At 47.1% G+C, this 14,843-nt stretch overlaps 1 protein-coding gene across 2 annotated transcripts in view; it reads left to right on the forward strand.

The window, feature by feature from the left end:
* Nucleotides 1-14,843, forward strand: part of WDPCP (WD repeat containing planar cell polarity effector) — a 2,342,145-nt gene that overhangs the window by 485,371 nt on the left and 1,841,931 nt on the right. For both annotated transcript variants that reach the window (XM_086927625.1, XM_086927624.1), the window contains one exon: nucleotides 8,522-8,606. In XM_086927625.1, coding sequence (XP_086783751.1) covers nucleotides 8,546-8,606 — 61 coding nt within the window. In that variant the 5' untranslated portion in view covers nucleotides 8,522-8,545. The remainder of the gene's footprint in view (nucleotides 1-8,521; nucleotides 8,607-14,843) is intronic.

Raw genomic sequence — 14,843 nt, forward strand, 5'->3', positions numbered from 1 at the left:
TCCTATTGTATGTATGGGCACCCATAGGATCTGATTTGGAACGCCCATTCGTTGCTCTCAAGTTATGTTCCATGCAAAGAGCGTTTATGTCGATCGCCTGTTGTGTTCATTTAGGGATCGGTTCAAGATTCAAAATAGGAATGCCCCTCCTATTGTCCTCCTCATAGGTATCCAGAATGTCGTCTTTGGCTAAAGGCTCAAAACAGCAGTTAAAATCGCCTGCCAGCAGGACAAGAGAGTTGGCGTCACAGGCAGAAAGGTTGTTACTTAAGCCTAAAGAGTTTAGAGATCCTCCGTTCCTGTTGCCCCTTAAGTAAAGGTTAAATAGCTCTAGTTTCCTTCCTCCTTTGTATTGCAGTGTTAGCCATTGTAGGTCAGGTGTTTCGGTGGTCCTTTGTGAAACACTGAGGTCTATTGCAATGTTAATCCAAATAAGGAGACCGCCGGATGGACGTCCTTTAGAACCTTGATGACATACAGCCGGTACATAGAAGGTCGAAAACCCCACTCTGTGTCTAGGTTCCTGGCACCATGTTTCCTGTAGCAAACAAATGTCATAGGGTGCCAGGAAAGTAATCCATTCCGGGTTGTCAAAGTTACGTGCCAGGCCAGCCACATTCCAGCATAAGACCCTCAAAGAGGGATCACCTGGAGAGGCAGTACTAACAGGCAGGTCGATCTCCATGGGATTAGGTTGTACAGGAAGAGGCGAGATCGAACAGGGGCTATCTGGCCTCGTTTCCACTCTTTCGTGATCTAAATAAGCCATTTTGGTTAGTTCCGTGGCCCGGGCAGGAAAGTCAGAAGCCCGTCTTGGCTTTTTGGAGGGCCGTTGGTTGGATTTCCAACTATGTCTGTAACCTGTGGAGACGGTACTTTTACTAGTTGTGGGCAAACTGGAAACATAAAGAGTCAATCGACCTCCTCCAGGCCTCCATATCTATTGTAGGTTGAGAGGCCATTCCAGTGCAGAAGTGTATTTTTTTGCCTCGTAGGGTGGACGTTCCATGGATGATGCTGCACCAAGGACCAGTTATCCACTTGGGTATGCACTGGGCGTGGGGGATAAAAATAGGATAACGGCCTTGGTATAACTAAGGAATCTTCGCTGGTTGGCCAGGAACAGATATGGTGTGCCGTGTGTGGGTCTTCGAAAGTTACAACTACACAGTCCCCTTGCTTAGATTTCTTGGTTGGGCCCACCCAAGGTATTCTACGGACCATCATCACTCGGCTTCTATTGCCATTGGGGATCGGTCTGTTGACGTTAAGCCAGTGCATAGTTTTGTTTTTCAATGACCAGTGGTTTTCGTGTTGATCAGTGCCGATCACAGGGACGCCTGTCAACACGACCACGTAGTCATTGGCCTCTGGAGGAAGATCTATATAACCACCTCTAAAATTTTCTTTTGGGCGAGAACCCTGAGTTTCGGCAGAGTGGGGTCTGGAGGGTGCTACCAGGTTTGAATTTGCTTTTTCAGGCTTAGAGTTCCGTGTGGGAATCTGCGGTTTGGTGGCCTGAGGTTTAGCGGTCATGGAAACTTGGTCCACAGCCACAGTCCTCGGCTTAGGAACAGGCCTTACAGCAACAGGTACTGGTGGGGGGTGCTGCTCGACTTGCGAAACAGGTGCTGGCAAATGTGGGTCAGATAAGGACACGCCCTGGTTTTCGAGACTTCTCAGACCAAGAGTGGCCAGAGCAATAATGCTCTTCTCCATCTCGAGTAGATTGTTTTCAATCCTAGACAATCTTAAGTCGAGTGGAGAGAGAAGTTTTTTTAATGTTTCCCAGACTTGATCTATAAATTCCTTATCATTCCTTCCCTGGTCCTGTACCTGTGCTCCCCCATTGTCTTCTGGGGTTGTGTTGGCTGGACCCTCTCCCATACTTTGGCATACTGACTGCGTGCTCGGGGAACCCTCAGGTACAACATTACAGGCTTGAGCGTTGGTCATTGTAAGCTGGTGGGAGCCTGCCACCTTAGCCTTTTTACGAGAGTAGGCTGAGCGTGATTGGCGTTTCCTTTTGGGTTGTGCGCCACTAACACGGGAAGTAGTTGGGAATACTTGGGGAGAGGGATTAAGGGTGGGAGTCTGAACGTGTGAAGGTGCAGGGAAACTTAGCTCATCTGTAATACATGGTTGTTCTAAGGGCGGAGTGAGATTAGAAGTGATCGGGGGCTGGTGTAAATCAACCTGGGTGGTAATACTATTTGGACGGACGGGGCGTGCTGGCGTGACAGCAGAGGCTATATGTCCTAGGGATGATTTTTTCGAAAGGGCAATTACCTCAGACAGCCTACGTGCAGCTACCAATTCTAGGGATACCCGGGATTGAAGTTTGGATATTTCCTCATCAATGGCTATATTTGTGCGGGTGATGAAGTCGTCCATAGGGCCACAGATTTGTGAACCGCCTTTGGAGGCTTTGCTACGTGTCATCCTAGTACTCATTGTGCTTACGATGTTATCTAGATCTATTACTTAATAGGGATCTTTAGTTTAAACTAACCTGTCTCTGCACGGTGATACAATAATAAGCAGGTTAGGAGCAAAAAAGGGGGATGGGCCAGGGCCGTCCTCTGCCGTCCTCGAACGGCCCGCTCTTTGCCCGGTCTTCGCCCCGGCCGTTGCCCCGCGCGCGTCCCGCGTGCGCGTTGTTACGGCTGCTTATCAGAGAGTGGAAGAGGAGGAGGGGGCGGGAAGAGGACCAGCTACGACCGATCAGCGCCGCTGAGCAGGCTGGTCCTCGCAGTCCCGCCTCTGTTCCTGGGGTCAGCTGCCAAGTCCCTCACAGCGCGTTGGTGCCCTGAAGCACGAGAATAGACCCAGGTGGTGGCTCTTGACAAAGTCTCTAGCCTACGAGCGGCACCCGCGGAGCGGGGGCCGCGAGGCGTGGCAAAGTGGCCGGAAAGGCGGACAAGAAAGCAGGCGATGCTCTCACAACAAGGTCAGTGGTGAGTCCCAGGGAAGGCTCTCTCTGTGGTGGTTTTACTGGAGGAGGGGGCGGGAAGAGGACCAGCTGCGGCCGATCAGCGCCGCTGAGCAGGCTGGTCCTCGCAGTCCCGCCTCTGTTCCTGGGGTCAGCTGCCAAGTCCCTCACAGCGCGTTGGTGCCCTGAAGCACGAGAATAGACCCAGGTGGTGGCTCTTGACAAGGTCTCTAGCCTACGAGCGGCTCCCGCGGAGCGGGGGCCGCGAGGCGTGGCAAAGTGGCCGGAAAGGCGGACAAGAAAGCAGGCGATGCTCCCACAACAAGGTCAGTGGTGAGTCCCAGGGAAGGCTCTCTCCGTGGTGGTTTTACTGGAGGAGGGGGCGGGAAGAGGACCAGCTGCGGCCGATCAGCGCCGCTGAGCAGGCTGGTCCTCGCAGTCCCGCCTCTGTTCCTGGGGTCAGCTGCCAAGTCCCTCACAGCGCGTTGGTGCCCTGAAGCACGAGAATAGACCCAGGTGGTGGCTCTTGACAAAGTCTCTAGCCTACGAGCGGCTCCCGCGGAGCGGGGGCCGCGAGGCGTGGCAAAGTGGCCGGAAAGGCAGACAAGAAAGCAGGCGATGCTCCCACAACAAGGTCAGTGGTGAGTCCCCTCTAAGTAAGATAAGATCTCGCTACTTCCGGTTCTGACGAACCGGATAGTAGCCTCGACCTAAAAACGGATGATAACGAGCCCCGCGAGTGCCTATCTCTTTATAGAGTACGGAAAGTTAGCAGGATAGGTGACGCGCAGCACCGCCGCGACATTGGCACCTGTTTGGGAGTGCACCTTTTCGGTTCGAAGGACCAGCATATATATATTTACCATTGCGGTCTGCGTGAACTTGTGACTATTACTCCCTCCCTGCGCCTAAGAGGGGACTCCGTCTCCTGGGACACTGCTGTCCAGTGCCCGACAAATGTAATTCCCTGCCCACAATCTCCCGGGCAGGTAACACAACTTTGCTACCGCCTGTGGGAGTAGAGAAATAAGCTGCTCTCGCTCTGGTGAGAGCAAAGGAATGGAGCCTGCTCCCATCGCCACCCACAACGGGTGCTTGCTGGGGAGCTAACAGGGCATGGGGCACTTAGGGCTCTCCCTTGGCTCCCAACATTGGACATGCTGTGGGTGCCCGGGAGGGGCACTGGGGCACCCACTTTAAAATAATGGCTGACTCCTGCCAGCAGCCACTATAAGTGGTGGCTGGAGAACCTGTGGGGGCCTTGGTGGCTCCCCTGGGCCCAATGTTTAAAATAAAAATAATTTAAAAGAAAAATAGCATTAGGAGCCGCTCATTTTTCACTATTCCAAGCAAGGAGCACACCATAATGCCCCGAAAGGGCTTTTTTTAAATGTTTTTGGATCCTGGTGGTGATCCTAGAAGGCGCACCACCAAGCATTTTTTCAATGTTGTGGATGGCTTCAGAGAGCTCCTCCGCTCCCCCAGTACATTAACCCCTTGCATGCTGATGACGGCCCCCGTCCGTCATGCATCACCGTGGGCTTGTGCTGATGACGGCTGAGGGCCGTCATGAACCCGCCCACTCTTCAAAACGGCTGCACAGGCGCAGAATCACGGCCACGCCCAAGGGGTTAAAAAAACACAGCAAGTCTCTTGGGCCATTGAATCCATGACCCTAGGAAAGCTTACCAAATGTTTTTTGAAGCACTCCGAGCTGGATGCTCTTCAGCTGGGCTACAGGAACTCCTTCTGGTTGGTTCTATCGCTGCACTTTACAGCCTGGAAAAAAAAAATGTAAAAAAGATTCCAAAATGTTTCATGTTTTCTTAATGTTTTATTGAAAATATTTTGTGAGAATCACTATTAAATGTTTTAATGTGTGAATTTACTAAATATACATTTGATTATAGTTATTGGTGACTTTTTGATAAAGTCAATCCGACTGCCGCTTTTTATATTGTGATATTCTGGCCCTTTGACAAAGCCAGTAGGTATGTCTAATTTAAAATGATACCTTTTATACTGTTACATGAAATAGTCGTGCATGGCGGAAGATAGGCACCCAACCCTGCACAGTGTGGAAGAGGGGAGTTGGGCACCTAACCCCACTCCAGGCACAACTATGGACATCTTTATGTTAAACAGAGAGCTTCACTGGAAAAACAAAGGTTTAAATGATGTTATAGCTAGGAACTGTAATAATATCTTAGTTTACATTAAAAAATTAAACCCTTAGAAATTCACTGAAAAAGCGATGGTTAAAGGGACGTTATAGTTAAGAGGAAATGTCAGTTAAGACATACCGTTTCAAACTAGCAAAACCACTGAATTTCACCAGGTATAGTTATCTCAAGTAACTATAACTTGTGCCCTACACTAACTATGACTCACACCCACACCATACACTGCTACTTGCCTCACACATTACATCACTCATTCACATGTTCTGTTAGAAATTGAGTTGTTGGTTGACTGGGATGTGATCCCTAGTCAAGCAGCAAACAATCCTTATCGGAGTAAGGGACAAGCAAACCCCAAATTAACCTGCACTCCATCCCTTGGTCGCTTGGCACAGAGCAGTCAGGCTTAACTTAGAGGTAATATGTAACATGTTTGTGCCACACTTCAAACAGTAATACAGTGGAAACACCCCACAAAAAGTATCTCCCACCAGTTTAGAAAAATGAAGATGAATTTAATAAATAAAACCAGACCAATACAACAAAAAGACAATCAGTAGAACCAGAGTTATGAATTTTTAAATAATAAACAGTAAAATACCGCCTAAAAGCAGAAAGTACCAACCGCAGCTATCTGGTCGCGCTGAACTGGGTCATAGTCACAAGTTCACGCCGACCGCAATGGAGCGCAGGTAGAATACAGTCCCAGATTCATCCTGCTGAAGTTTTACCTTTCCAAATTTCGCCCCAAGTGTTCAGTTTCTGTTGAAGAGGGTCACAGGGAGCTAGGAGAGTGTGGCAGGAAGTGATCAGCGTGACGCGAAGAGCAGGCTGAGCATTGCAGACGGGTGGGCTGGAGCCTGATGGTGGTGGTCCTCCGCGGTCCATCGATCCTTACTGTACTCTGAACTACGATGTGAGTGGCATGGTTCCAGTGCAAACTGGCTCATTCTCAGTTGTGAAGAGCCCAAGCGCTTAATTTCAAGAGTCCATGAGCCACATCAATGGTCCACTTGGGGGTCAGGAACTCGCCACAGCTGGGTCCAGGAGCTTGTTAGAGAGCCTTTTATGTCCCTGAGTTCAGATCAGAAGGACAGCTGACTAGCCCTTTGAGTCACTCTGTGGTCTTGTGTTCAAGGTGATGTTGCAGGTCCATTTCTGCTTCCCCAGGCAAGTGGGCAGCAGGTCAGCATAGCAAGGCAGCAGTTCCTTTAGAGCAGCAGTCCAGCAGAGTGGCAGTCCTTTTAGCAGCACAGCAGTCCTTCTTCCTGGCAAAGTATCCACAGGTCCATAAGTGTACTGAAGAATTTGTGTCTGAGGTCCTTACCCTGGTGCCTTGGTTCTGGAAGGTGGATGAAGCTTCTAGACAGTGGCTTTGAATTGTATGGAATTTCCTGCCTCCCCTGCCCTGACTCAAGGCTTCCTGAAGTGACAATGCAGGGTTGTTAGGCCCTTTGTGTGAGATTAAGGTGTAGATGTGGCTGTGTCCAGCTTCGCCCCCCATCCTGCCAGCAGATTTCCCACTCATGCACACCTAATCCCTCTATTATGTGACTGTCTGGGAGGAGTTCACAAAGTCTGTCAGGTATACCCAGTCATGTAAACCAGGCCAGGCTATAGGCACAAAACGGTTAAGGGCAGAAAAATGTCAACTTTCTAAAAGTGCCATTTTTAAAATTGTGATAAAAAAACCTGACTTCACCACTAATTAGGGCTTTTCACCCCAATTCCAAAGACACCAAACAAGCACTGGTTAACCCCTCCCATTTGGAAATTACACTTATAAAATGTAATAAGGCAACTCCAATATTATCCTATGGGACAGATAGGCTTTGAATGAGTGAAACTTGAATTTAAGAGTTTTTCATACCAGGTCATGTAACACTTAAAGGTACATGTTCAACTTTTTAAATACACTGCACCATGCCCTTGAGGCTGTCCAGGACTTCCATAGGGTGACTTATATGTACTAAAAGGGAAGATTTGGGCCTGGCAAAAGGTTAAATTTGCCAGGTGGACACAGCAGTTTAAAACTGCACACACACACAGGCTGCCATGGCAGGCCTGAGACAAGTTTAAAGGGCTACTTATGTGGGTGGCACAATCAGTGCTGCATGCAAGCTAGTAGCATTTATTTTACAGGCCTTGAGTCCATGTAGTACCACTTTACTAGGGCCTTACAAGTAAATAAAATATGCCAATTAGGTATAAGCCAATCTAACAAGTTCTAGTCAGAGAGCACAAGCACTTTAGCACTGGTTAGCAGTGGTAAAGTGCCCAGATTCCTAAGGCCAATAAAAGTAGGTCCAGCAAAATGGAAGAGAGGCAAAAGGTTTGGGGGAAGACCCCCTAAGGCTGACAGGTCTAACATGTTCAATGACGTAATTGATAACATTACCGCAAAATCTGAAATGTAAGCATTGATACACTCTGCATTGCTGGGGTGCGAACTATAGTTACTTTAGGGCACAAGTTATAGTTACTTGAGATAAATAGAACTGGTGACTTTCAATAGTTTATCTCATTTAAAATACTATGTTTGAACTGACATTGTCACCTAACTATAATGGCATTATATATATATATATATATATCACAGCAACCTGCGCTCCTTCAGCAGCACAGAACGGACCACGCCAACAATGCTTGCAGAAAAGGTTCTTTTTATTTCAAGACCAACAGGCATTACGCGTTTCGAGTCTAGCGACTCTTAATCATATGCCACGCCGTTACATCAGTGGGTTCGTTTGGTTCTTAAAACGTAACTTCCTAGACATTGAAAAAGGACAAACGTCTGTTCTTCCAATCTCGATTTAAATTTAAAGGGCAGTCAGTTGTTTGTTTAAGTTCGTGGTTTGTGCAATTATTACCAGTGCTGCGAGGGTGAGTACAATTTTATAGTTCAGGTAATTGATAACATTACCGCAAAATCTGAAATGTAAGCATTGATACACTCTGCATTGCTGGGGTGCGAACTATAGTTACTTTAGGGCACAAGTTATAGTTACTTGAGATAAATAGAACTGGTGACTTTCAATAGTTTATCTCATTTAAAATACTATGTTTGAACTGACATTGTCACCTAACTATAATGGCATTATATATATATATATATATATATATATATATATATATATATATATATATATATATATATATATATATATATATATATATATATATATATATATATATATATATATATATATATATATATATACACACACACACACACACACACACTCGCACACACACAGCTGATAGCCTAAACATAGATGTGCCCCTATCTTGGTTTGTATGAGTAGCTTGAGGAGTTCACTGGCCAGATCTGAGCAGCAAAGAGACTTTCTGTTCTGCTGGTAATAGGGGATAATTAATGTGCTCTCTGTTTCTTTGCTTCCCTTGCCAGGACGAAGTTTCCGTCTGCCATCAGATGTCTTTCTGCCTGGCTGAGCTGCACCTGTGGTCTTTGAAGAAAACCTTGCACGTTGGGGGTAAATCCGCCGCTGCCCGGCTCCATTATTTTTCTCCAGCAGATTGCAAAAGTGTTCAGTGAACATTCAACTGATGCAGGAGTCAGAGTCCCCAAGAGAGGGACGTTGCTTAGATGTTGGCTCCAGGGGACAGCGAGTGCTCGACAGTCATTATGTGCATGAGAGGATGGTCTTTTAGCCATGCTTTCAAGCCTAGAGTGCAGAAACAGGAGACCGAACAAGATGGGTGTTTGAAAAGTAGGCGGGTTACATTTTTTTCAGTTTTATCTTTTAATAATCACTTTTTTCCATCAATATATCCGTATTGCAATTTTATCAAGTACAGATATAACTCAGTTGGGCCTACCTCAAAAGCACTTGCATCCAAAAACATAACAAGGCAAAAGAAACAGAGAAGCACTTCTGAACAGTGCAGTTTCTTGAGGACATGACCACCAGAATCGGGTTCGAGTACCTCCACCTCTACTCGGCGTTGACTACAGGGCCAACATTTAACCACTTGTGCTCTTGTATTTTTCCCATTGATGTGAAAAAGATATAGCTTTGTTAGCACCTACCAGTAGAAGTGAGAAAAAAAGGAAGCAGCGCCTTAAGTGCTAGTTCCCCAAAATCGAGGCTTTTCCTACGGTGCCATCCTGACCCCCTCCTGTACTCTGTAATCCAAGGATCAATTCTGCCTCTTTGCCACACTCACATTGAGGCCACATCATGTCCCGGGTCCCAGAAAGCAGGCTGTCTATCTTCACACACTTATCTCAGTTTCGCTGGGGGCAATCTATCCCTCCAGGGTCCCCAGGAGAACTGCTCATGTCTGTGAAAATGATCTTTTGAGTGTCACTGTACAGTGCTTTTGCCCTCTTTGTAACAGCCCAGAATCTGCTCCCAGACCAACTACCTATCACGACATAGTGGTCATAGCTTCCTGCTGCCCCATTTGGCCCCTGTGCTGTTAGGTCTGAGCCCGTATTGCTGCAGAGTCCAGAGGCCTAAACACTCCTGTCTCAGTTCATAGTGTTTCTCCAGTCAGACCTCCAGAAAAAAAACTCTAACCTGTCCCTTCCACACACACAGACACGCGGATGAACTGAAAGTATGAAGCCGCCACTTGGTTTTCTCAGCACACACTGGTAATTTCACCAGCATGTTGTTTGCTTTTGCTTGACCACTGCTCATATCTCCAACCTCCTTAATTTCTTAGGCCTGCTCTCACGATCTTGCCTGCTGAAGTCTAAAAGTGCCCGCCATCTGGTTCACCCCTTTCTCATTCAAAAGTGTTTCATTCAGTTTGTCCACCTTTGAATCCGTTCCAGATCAGTGTTGCACTATCCATACTGCCAACTGGGCTTTTCCTCTGGACACTGCAGGGCTGGTCAGGGTGTTTTCAGAGCAGGATGTGCTGCTATGAGCCAACTTGCCTCATGGGTGCATGATCTAGTAGTGGCCTTCTGGAGTTGGTTTACACGTTTTTGCCAGGACTGATTTAAGCCTCCAGTCCCGCTCTGTTTTTGACTAAAGTCAGTCAGTCAGTCATAAGCTTTTATTCGATATGCAGAGATATCTTATAAGCACAATTAAAATACAATCAATACAATGTACAAAAAAGAAAATAAAAACAAACAAAAAACATTGCCACAAGAAGTCAGTATGAAATATTAAAAGAGATAAAAAGATATAAAGGTCCGTTTATAAATTAGCTAAAAAGAGAATTAAACAGCTACTGACAATCTCTTGCATCGAATAAGCCAAAACTGCTTTAAAAATTTGGCTAAGCCACACACAATGGGGGGGAGAGGTGTCCGTGCTTAGGATACGCAAGGCTACTAAATGACTGCGTGTGCCCATATTACAGCAAAGTGGTTTCAGCCAGAATCTCCTAGGCCTTGCATAATCCGGGCATTCAAATAAAACATGCGCAATGGACTCAACCCTACTCGGGCAACATGCACAGTTAGGAGAAATACGGTCCGCCATTGCCCATTTTGATACCAGAGCACCCAGCGGGAGGGAACCAACTCTGAATTTAAAATAGAGAGCTCGGTCAAAGGGGAGAGTGATCAAGTCCAGATAGGGTTCAGTAGCAACAGTGTCTTTAATTTGTAAAAAGGCGGCAGTGGACCTACAGTGGTTGGAGCTAGTAATTAGGCGCTCCGCAGTCCATTTCCTATACAGCGACTTGACAACTTCTTTTGGGGGGGCTGAACGGGATGACCAGCAATCTCCTAGACCAATATTCTCCAGAAGTTTTTTGGTGTCATTTAACCATCTTATCTTGGCCCAACCCCCCTGGCTCATTATGTCTCCCAGGGCATCAGCATAGGATTTTAATTCTTCACATCTCCAAATCCGTGTCCACAACAGGAGCGGGCGAAGCTGGGCCTGTTCTTTAATGTTTTTGCAACCCGTGTCCATCCACACTGGTACTGACGGAGTGCTCAGTGGAACAGAGATGAAGGATTTTAAGAGCTTGCTCTCTGCTGTGACTAGAGCATCCAGTCGACAGTGGCCCCACAGTTCTGCCCCATACAAGGCTGATGTCACTACTTTGGCCTTGTAGATGTCGAGTACTGGGGTAGTTGATCTTCTAGTTGAGGCCCTGTATTCCCTCATAAGAGCTCCTCCTACTCTCCTGTGGTTAAGCACCATTTTTTCGATGTGGCTAGCCCAAGTCATCCTGTCCGTAATCCGGATACCAAGGTAGTCGAATTCGGCTACTTTCTCTAGGGGAATAGAATTGAGTGTAGGTGGGCGGCTCAATTTTTTAGGTGGGTTAACAACTAAGTATTTGGTTTTGTCCACATTTATTATTAGCCCTTTAGCATCACAGAACTCCTGGAATCGTGCTAAAAGTTTCTGTAGGCCTTGTGGGGTCTTCGAAATCAGGAGCGTGTCGTCCGCAAAGAGCAGGGTTGGGATGCGGACACCTCCAAGACAGGGGGCGTCGGCTGGTTCTTGTTGAAGGTGTTTTACCACCCCATTCAGATATAACGAAAATAGGGTGGGTGCCAAGACGCAGCCCTGTCTTACGCCCCTAGACACTGGTATCTTTTCAGTGAGCTCTCCGTTTTTGCCCCAGCGGACCTGTGCAAAGGTGTGGTCATGAAGGGTTATGAGAAGGGACAAGATGTAAGGTGGTAGTCCCAACTCACGAAGAACCCGCCAGAGCTCTTCCCGGGGAACTAGGTCAAAGGCAGTCTTCAAGTCTATAAAGGCTAAATAAAGACTACCCTTGCCTAGTTCCACCACCTTCCACCCCAATAGGGACAACCTAAACACCTGCTCTATAGTCCCCATACCAGCCCGGAAACCTGCCTGAAGGTCTGATAGAATTTTATTCTCCTCCACCCAATGGAGGATCCTACCAAGGATAGCTTTACCAGCTATCTTTTGGGTGGAGTCTATCAGACTTATGGGGCGATAGTTTCCTGGGGTTTCCCTACACCCTTTTTTATAAATAGGGACAACCACCGCCCCTTTCCAGGATTCTGGTACTACTCCTCCCCTCATAATGTCATTTAGGAGAGCTGCTATGATCCTTCCCCATTCCGCTGGGTAAGCCCTCATGAGATCACCCGGCAGGCCGTCCGGGCCTGGTGCCTTGCGTGGTGCTACCCAGCCTATAACCCCCTCGATCTCTAGTGGAGTAAAGAGGTCATAGGCATGGGGTTCGATTGCTAGTGTGAAGTCTATTCCCACAGACAGTTCCCCATTTGGTGGGAGGTATAGAGATCCAAAGTGTTTTACCCAGCTTTGGGGCGGGATATTGCAGGGTCTCATGGCTGCGTCGGGTCTGCTCCGTTTACCTATAAGGTTCCAAAAAACCCCTGAATCCCTAACCTTGCTAGCCTGGAGCAGGTCTTCCCAGTATTTATCCTCCCACTCCCTTTTAGCCAAATTAAGGGACTTTTTATAGGCCTTCCTCGATTCCTGGATCACACTTTGAGATTTAGATTTGACTGCCTCAACCAACTTTGCCTTATGGGCCCTACATACTTGGGTGTACCACCCCTCCACTGGTTTTTTAAATCCTATATTACCCGGCTTTTTAGAGTACATGGTAAAGACGTTGGTTAGGGTTTCAATCAGGGAGGCAAACAACCCACTCGCTTTACCCACCCCTTCTAGGGAGGTTCCAAGAGCTGCCACTGCGCGGTTTAGATGAGATTGAATTTCCCCAACCTTTGCCTCTGATAGGACCAGTTTCGCCCACTTAATTCTTCTACCACATAGGGAGACTTCTGATTCGTCTAGTGGTGCGGGTGCCACTTTGGCATTAGACTTCCCTAAGGGTTGCCACCATTGTTCCATTTTTAGGGATAGAGGGTTGTGGTCACTTTCTGTCGAAGGGACCACCTGCATATCCCTTACATAAGGCCATAAGCACACATCCACTAGAATATAATCCAGCCTAGAGGTGTGCCCTGGTCTATTGTAGGTATGCGCACCCCCCCTATCCGAGGAAGTCCTCCCATTCGCTGCCCTTAGATTAAATTCCAGGCTCAGGGAGTATATCTGGAGTACCACTTCTGTCCACCTTTTGATCGGTGGGATGTCCAATGCTGGGATCTCCCTCCTAGCATCCTCCTCATCTTGGTCCAGGGAAACATCCGAGCCCAAGGGCTCGAACGTGCAGTTCATATCACCTGCAACCAAGGTGCGGGTCTTATGGGGGGTGTTATTTAACAGGGTCTCGAGGAGAGCTATTACTGGAGACTTTCTCCCACCCTTTGTACCCCGTGCATACACATTAAAGAGATTTAAAACAATTCTTCCCCTTTGGTCTATAAGGGTAATGTTTTGTATGTCCGGGGAACCTGTTGGAAAGTCCACTACTCTACAGTTTAGAGAAGCCGCAACCCAGATGAGAAGGCCGCCCGAGGGTCGGCCTCTCCCAGATTCCGAGACCCGTGCAGGAGAGGAGTATGAGGAGAATCCCACCCTATGGACCGGTACCAGACTCCAAGTTTCCTGGAATAGGCACAAGGAGTGCTCATCCACCCAAGCAGTAAAATCGGGAAGGACTAAAGGAAACTGAGAGACGAGGTGGTAGATTCATTGTGGTACTGCGGAGGACACATATTGTTGAATGAGGAGAAAAACATAGAGTGGGTATGAGTTATAATCTTATTTGTGGTGAGGATGTGTGATTTTGGATGAGAAACGTGGTCTTCAGGGTGGATGCATGAAGTTGGATGAGAAATACGCCTGGGCATAATTGAAACTATACTTTGTGGTGTTGAAGGGTTCAGGTGGTTGGATGAGGATTAGCTCAGAGTTGGTGTGAGTTGTAATACACTTTGTGGTGTTGTGGAACGGTTGGCTGAAGAATAGATCATAAATTAGGTATGAGTTATAATCTACTTTGTGGTGTTGGTGGATCGTGCATGAGGAATAGATCATATAATACGCATGAGTTTTGGTGTTGCATAAGGAACTGATCACATAGTGGGAATGAGTTAAAGTCTACTTTGTTGGTGTTCAGAAGGGTGCCTGTGGTTGGATGAAGAATAGAGCATAGGATGAGGGATGGTTTGTAATCTACTTTGTGGTTTTGGGGCGGGTACATGCGTATAGATCCTAGTTGTGTGCATGATTTATAATCCACTTTGTGGGTTTGCTGGAAGGTGCATGAGGCTGGATGAGGCACTTTGTGGTGCTGGTGCACGTGATTGGACGAGCAACTGATCATAGAGTGCGCATGGTTTATCATCTTTGTCGTGTTGGGGGCTGTTGCATGAGGTTGGATAAAGAATAGATCCTACCGTGGGCATGATTTAGAATTTACTCTGTGGTGCTGGATGGCAGTGCATGGGGTTGGATGAGTATTAGATCATGGTGTTGGGATGTATTCTGCACAGGTTTGTAGTGATGGAGAAGTAGCTTGATGTTGATCATCCTTTTTCATACAGCGTCTTGAAAGCGAACATTTGACATGTTAATGTGGGTGGTTTCAATCCTGAAATAAAACTATTACCAAATATTTTTTTCTGGAACTAATACTACATTCACATCTGCATTTAGTATATAGTGCACTGGTACTAGCACACCACTTCAGTGATGAAGTCTCTATGGGTCTCTAAAGCAGAGATCTTCAAACAGTGGGGTGCGCCCCCTGGAGGTCTGTACTAGCATTCCCAGGAGGGCACAAATGCCTCAGCAAAGAAGTGTAAATGAAGATCGCCTGGCAGTGTGCCCTTCTTTATTGTGTGCACTTCCAGGCCGTTTTAATTTACAAACGGA

This window comes from Lissotriton vulgaris, chromosome 6 (genome assembly GCF_964263255.1).
Source record: "Lissotriton vulgaris chromosome 6, aLisVul1.2, whole genome shotgun sequence".
Taxonomy (NCBI): domain Eukaryota; kingdom Metazoa; phylum Chordata; class Amphibia; order Caudata; family Salamandridae; genus Lissotriton; species Lissotriton vulgaris.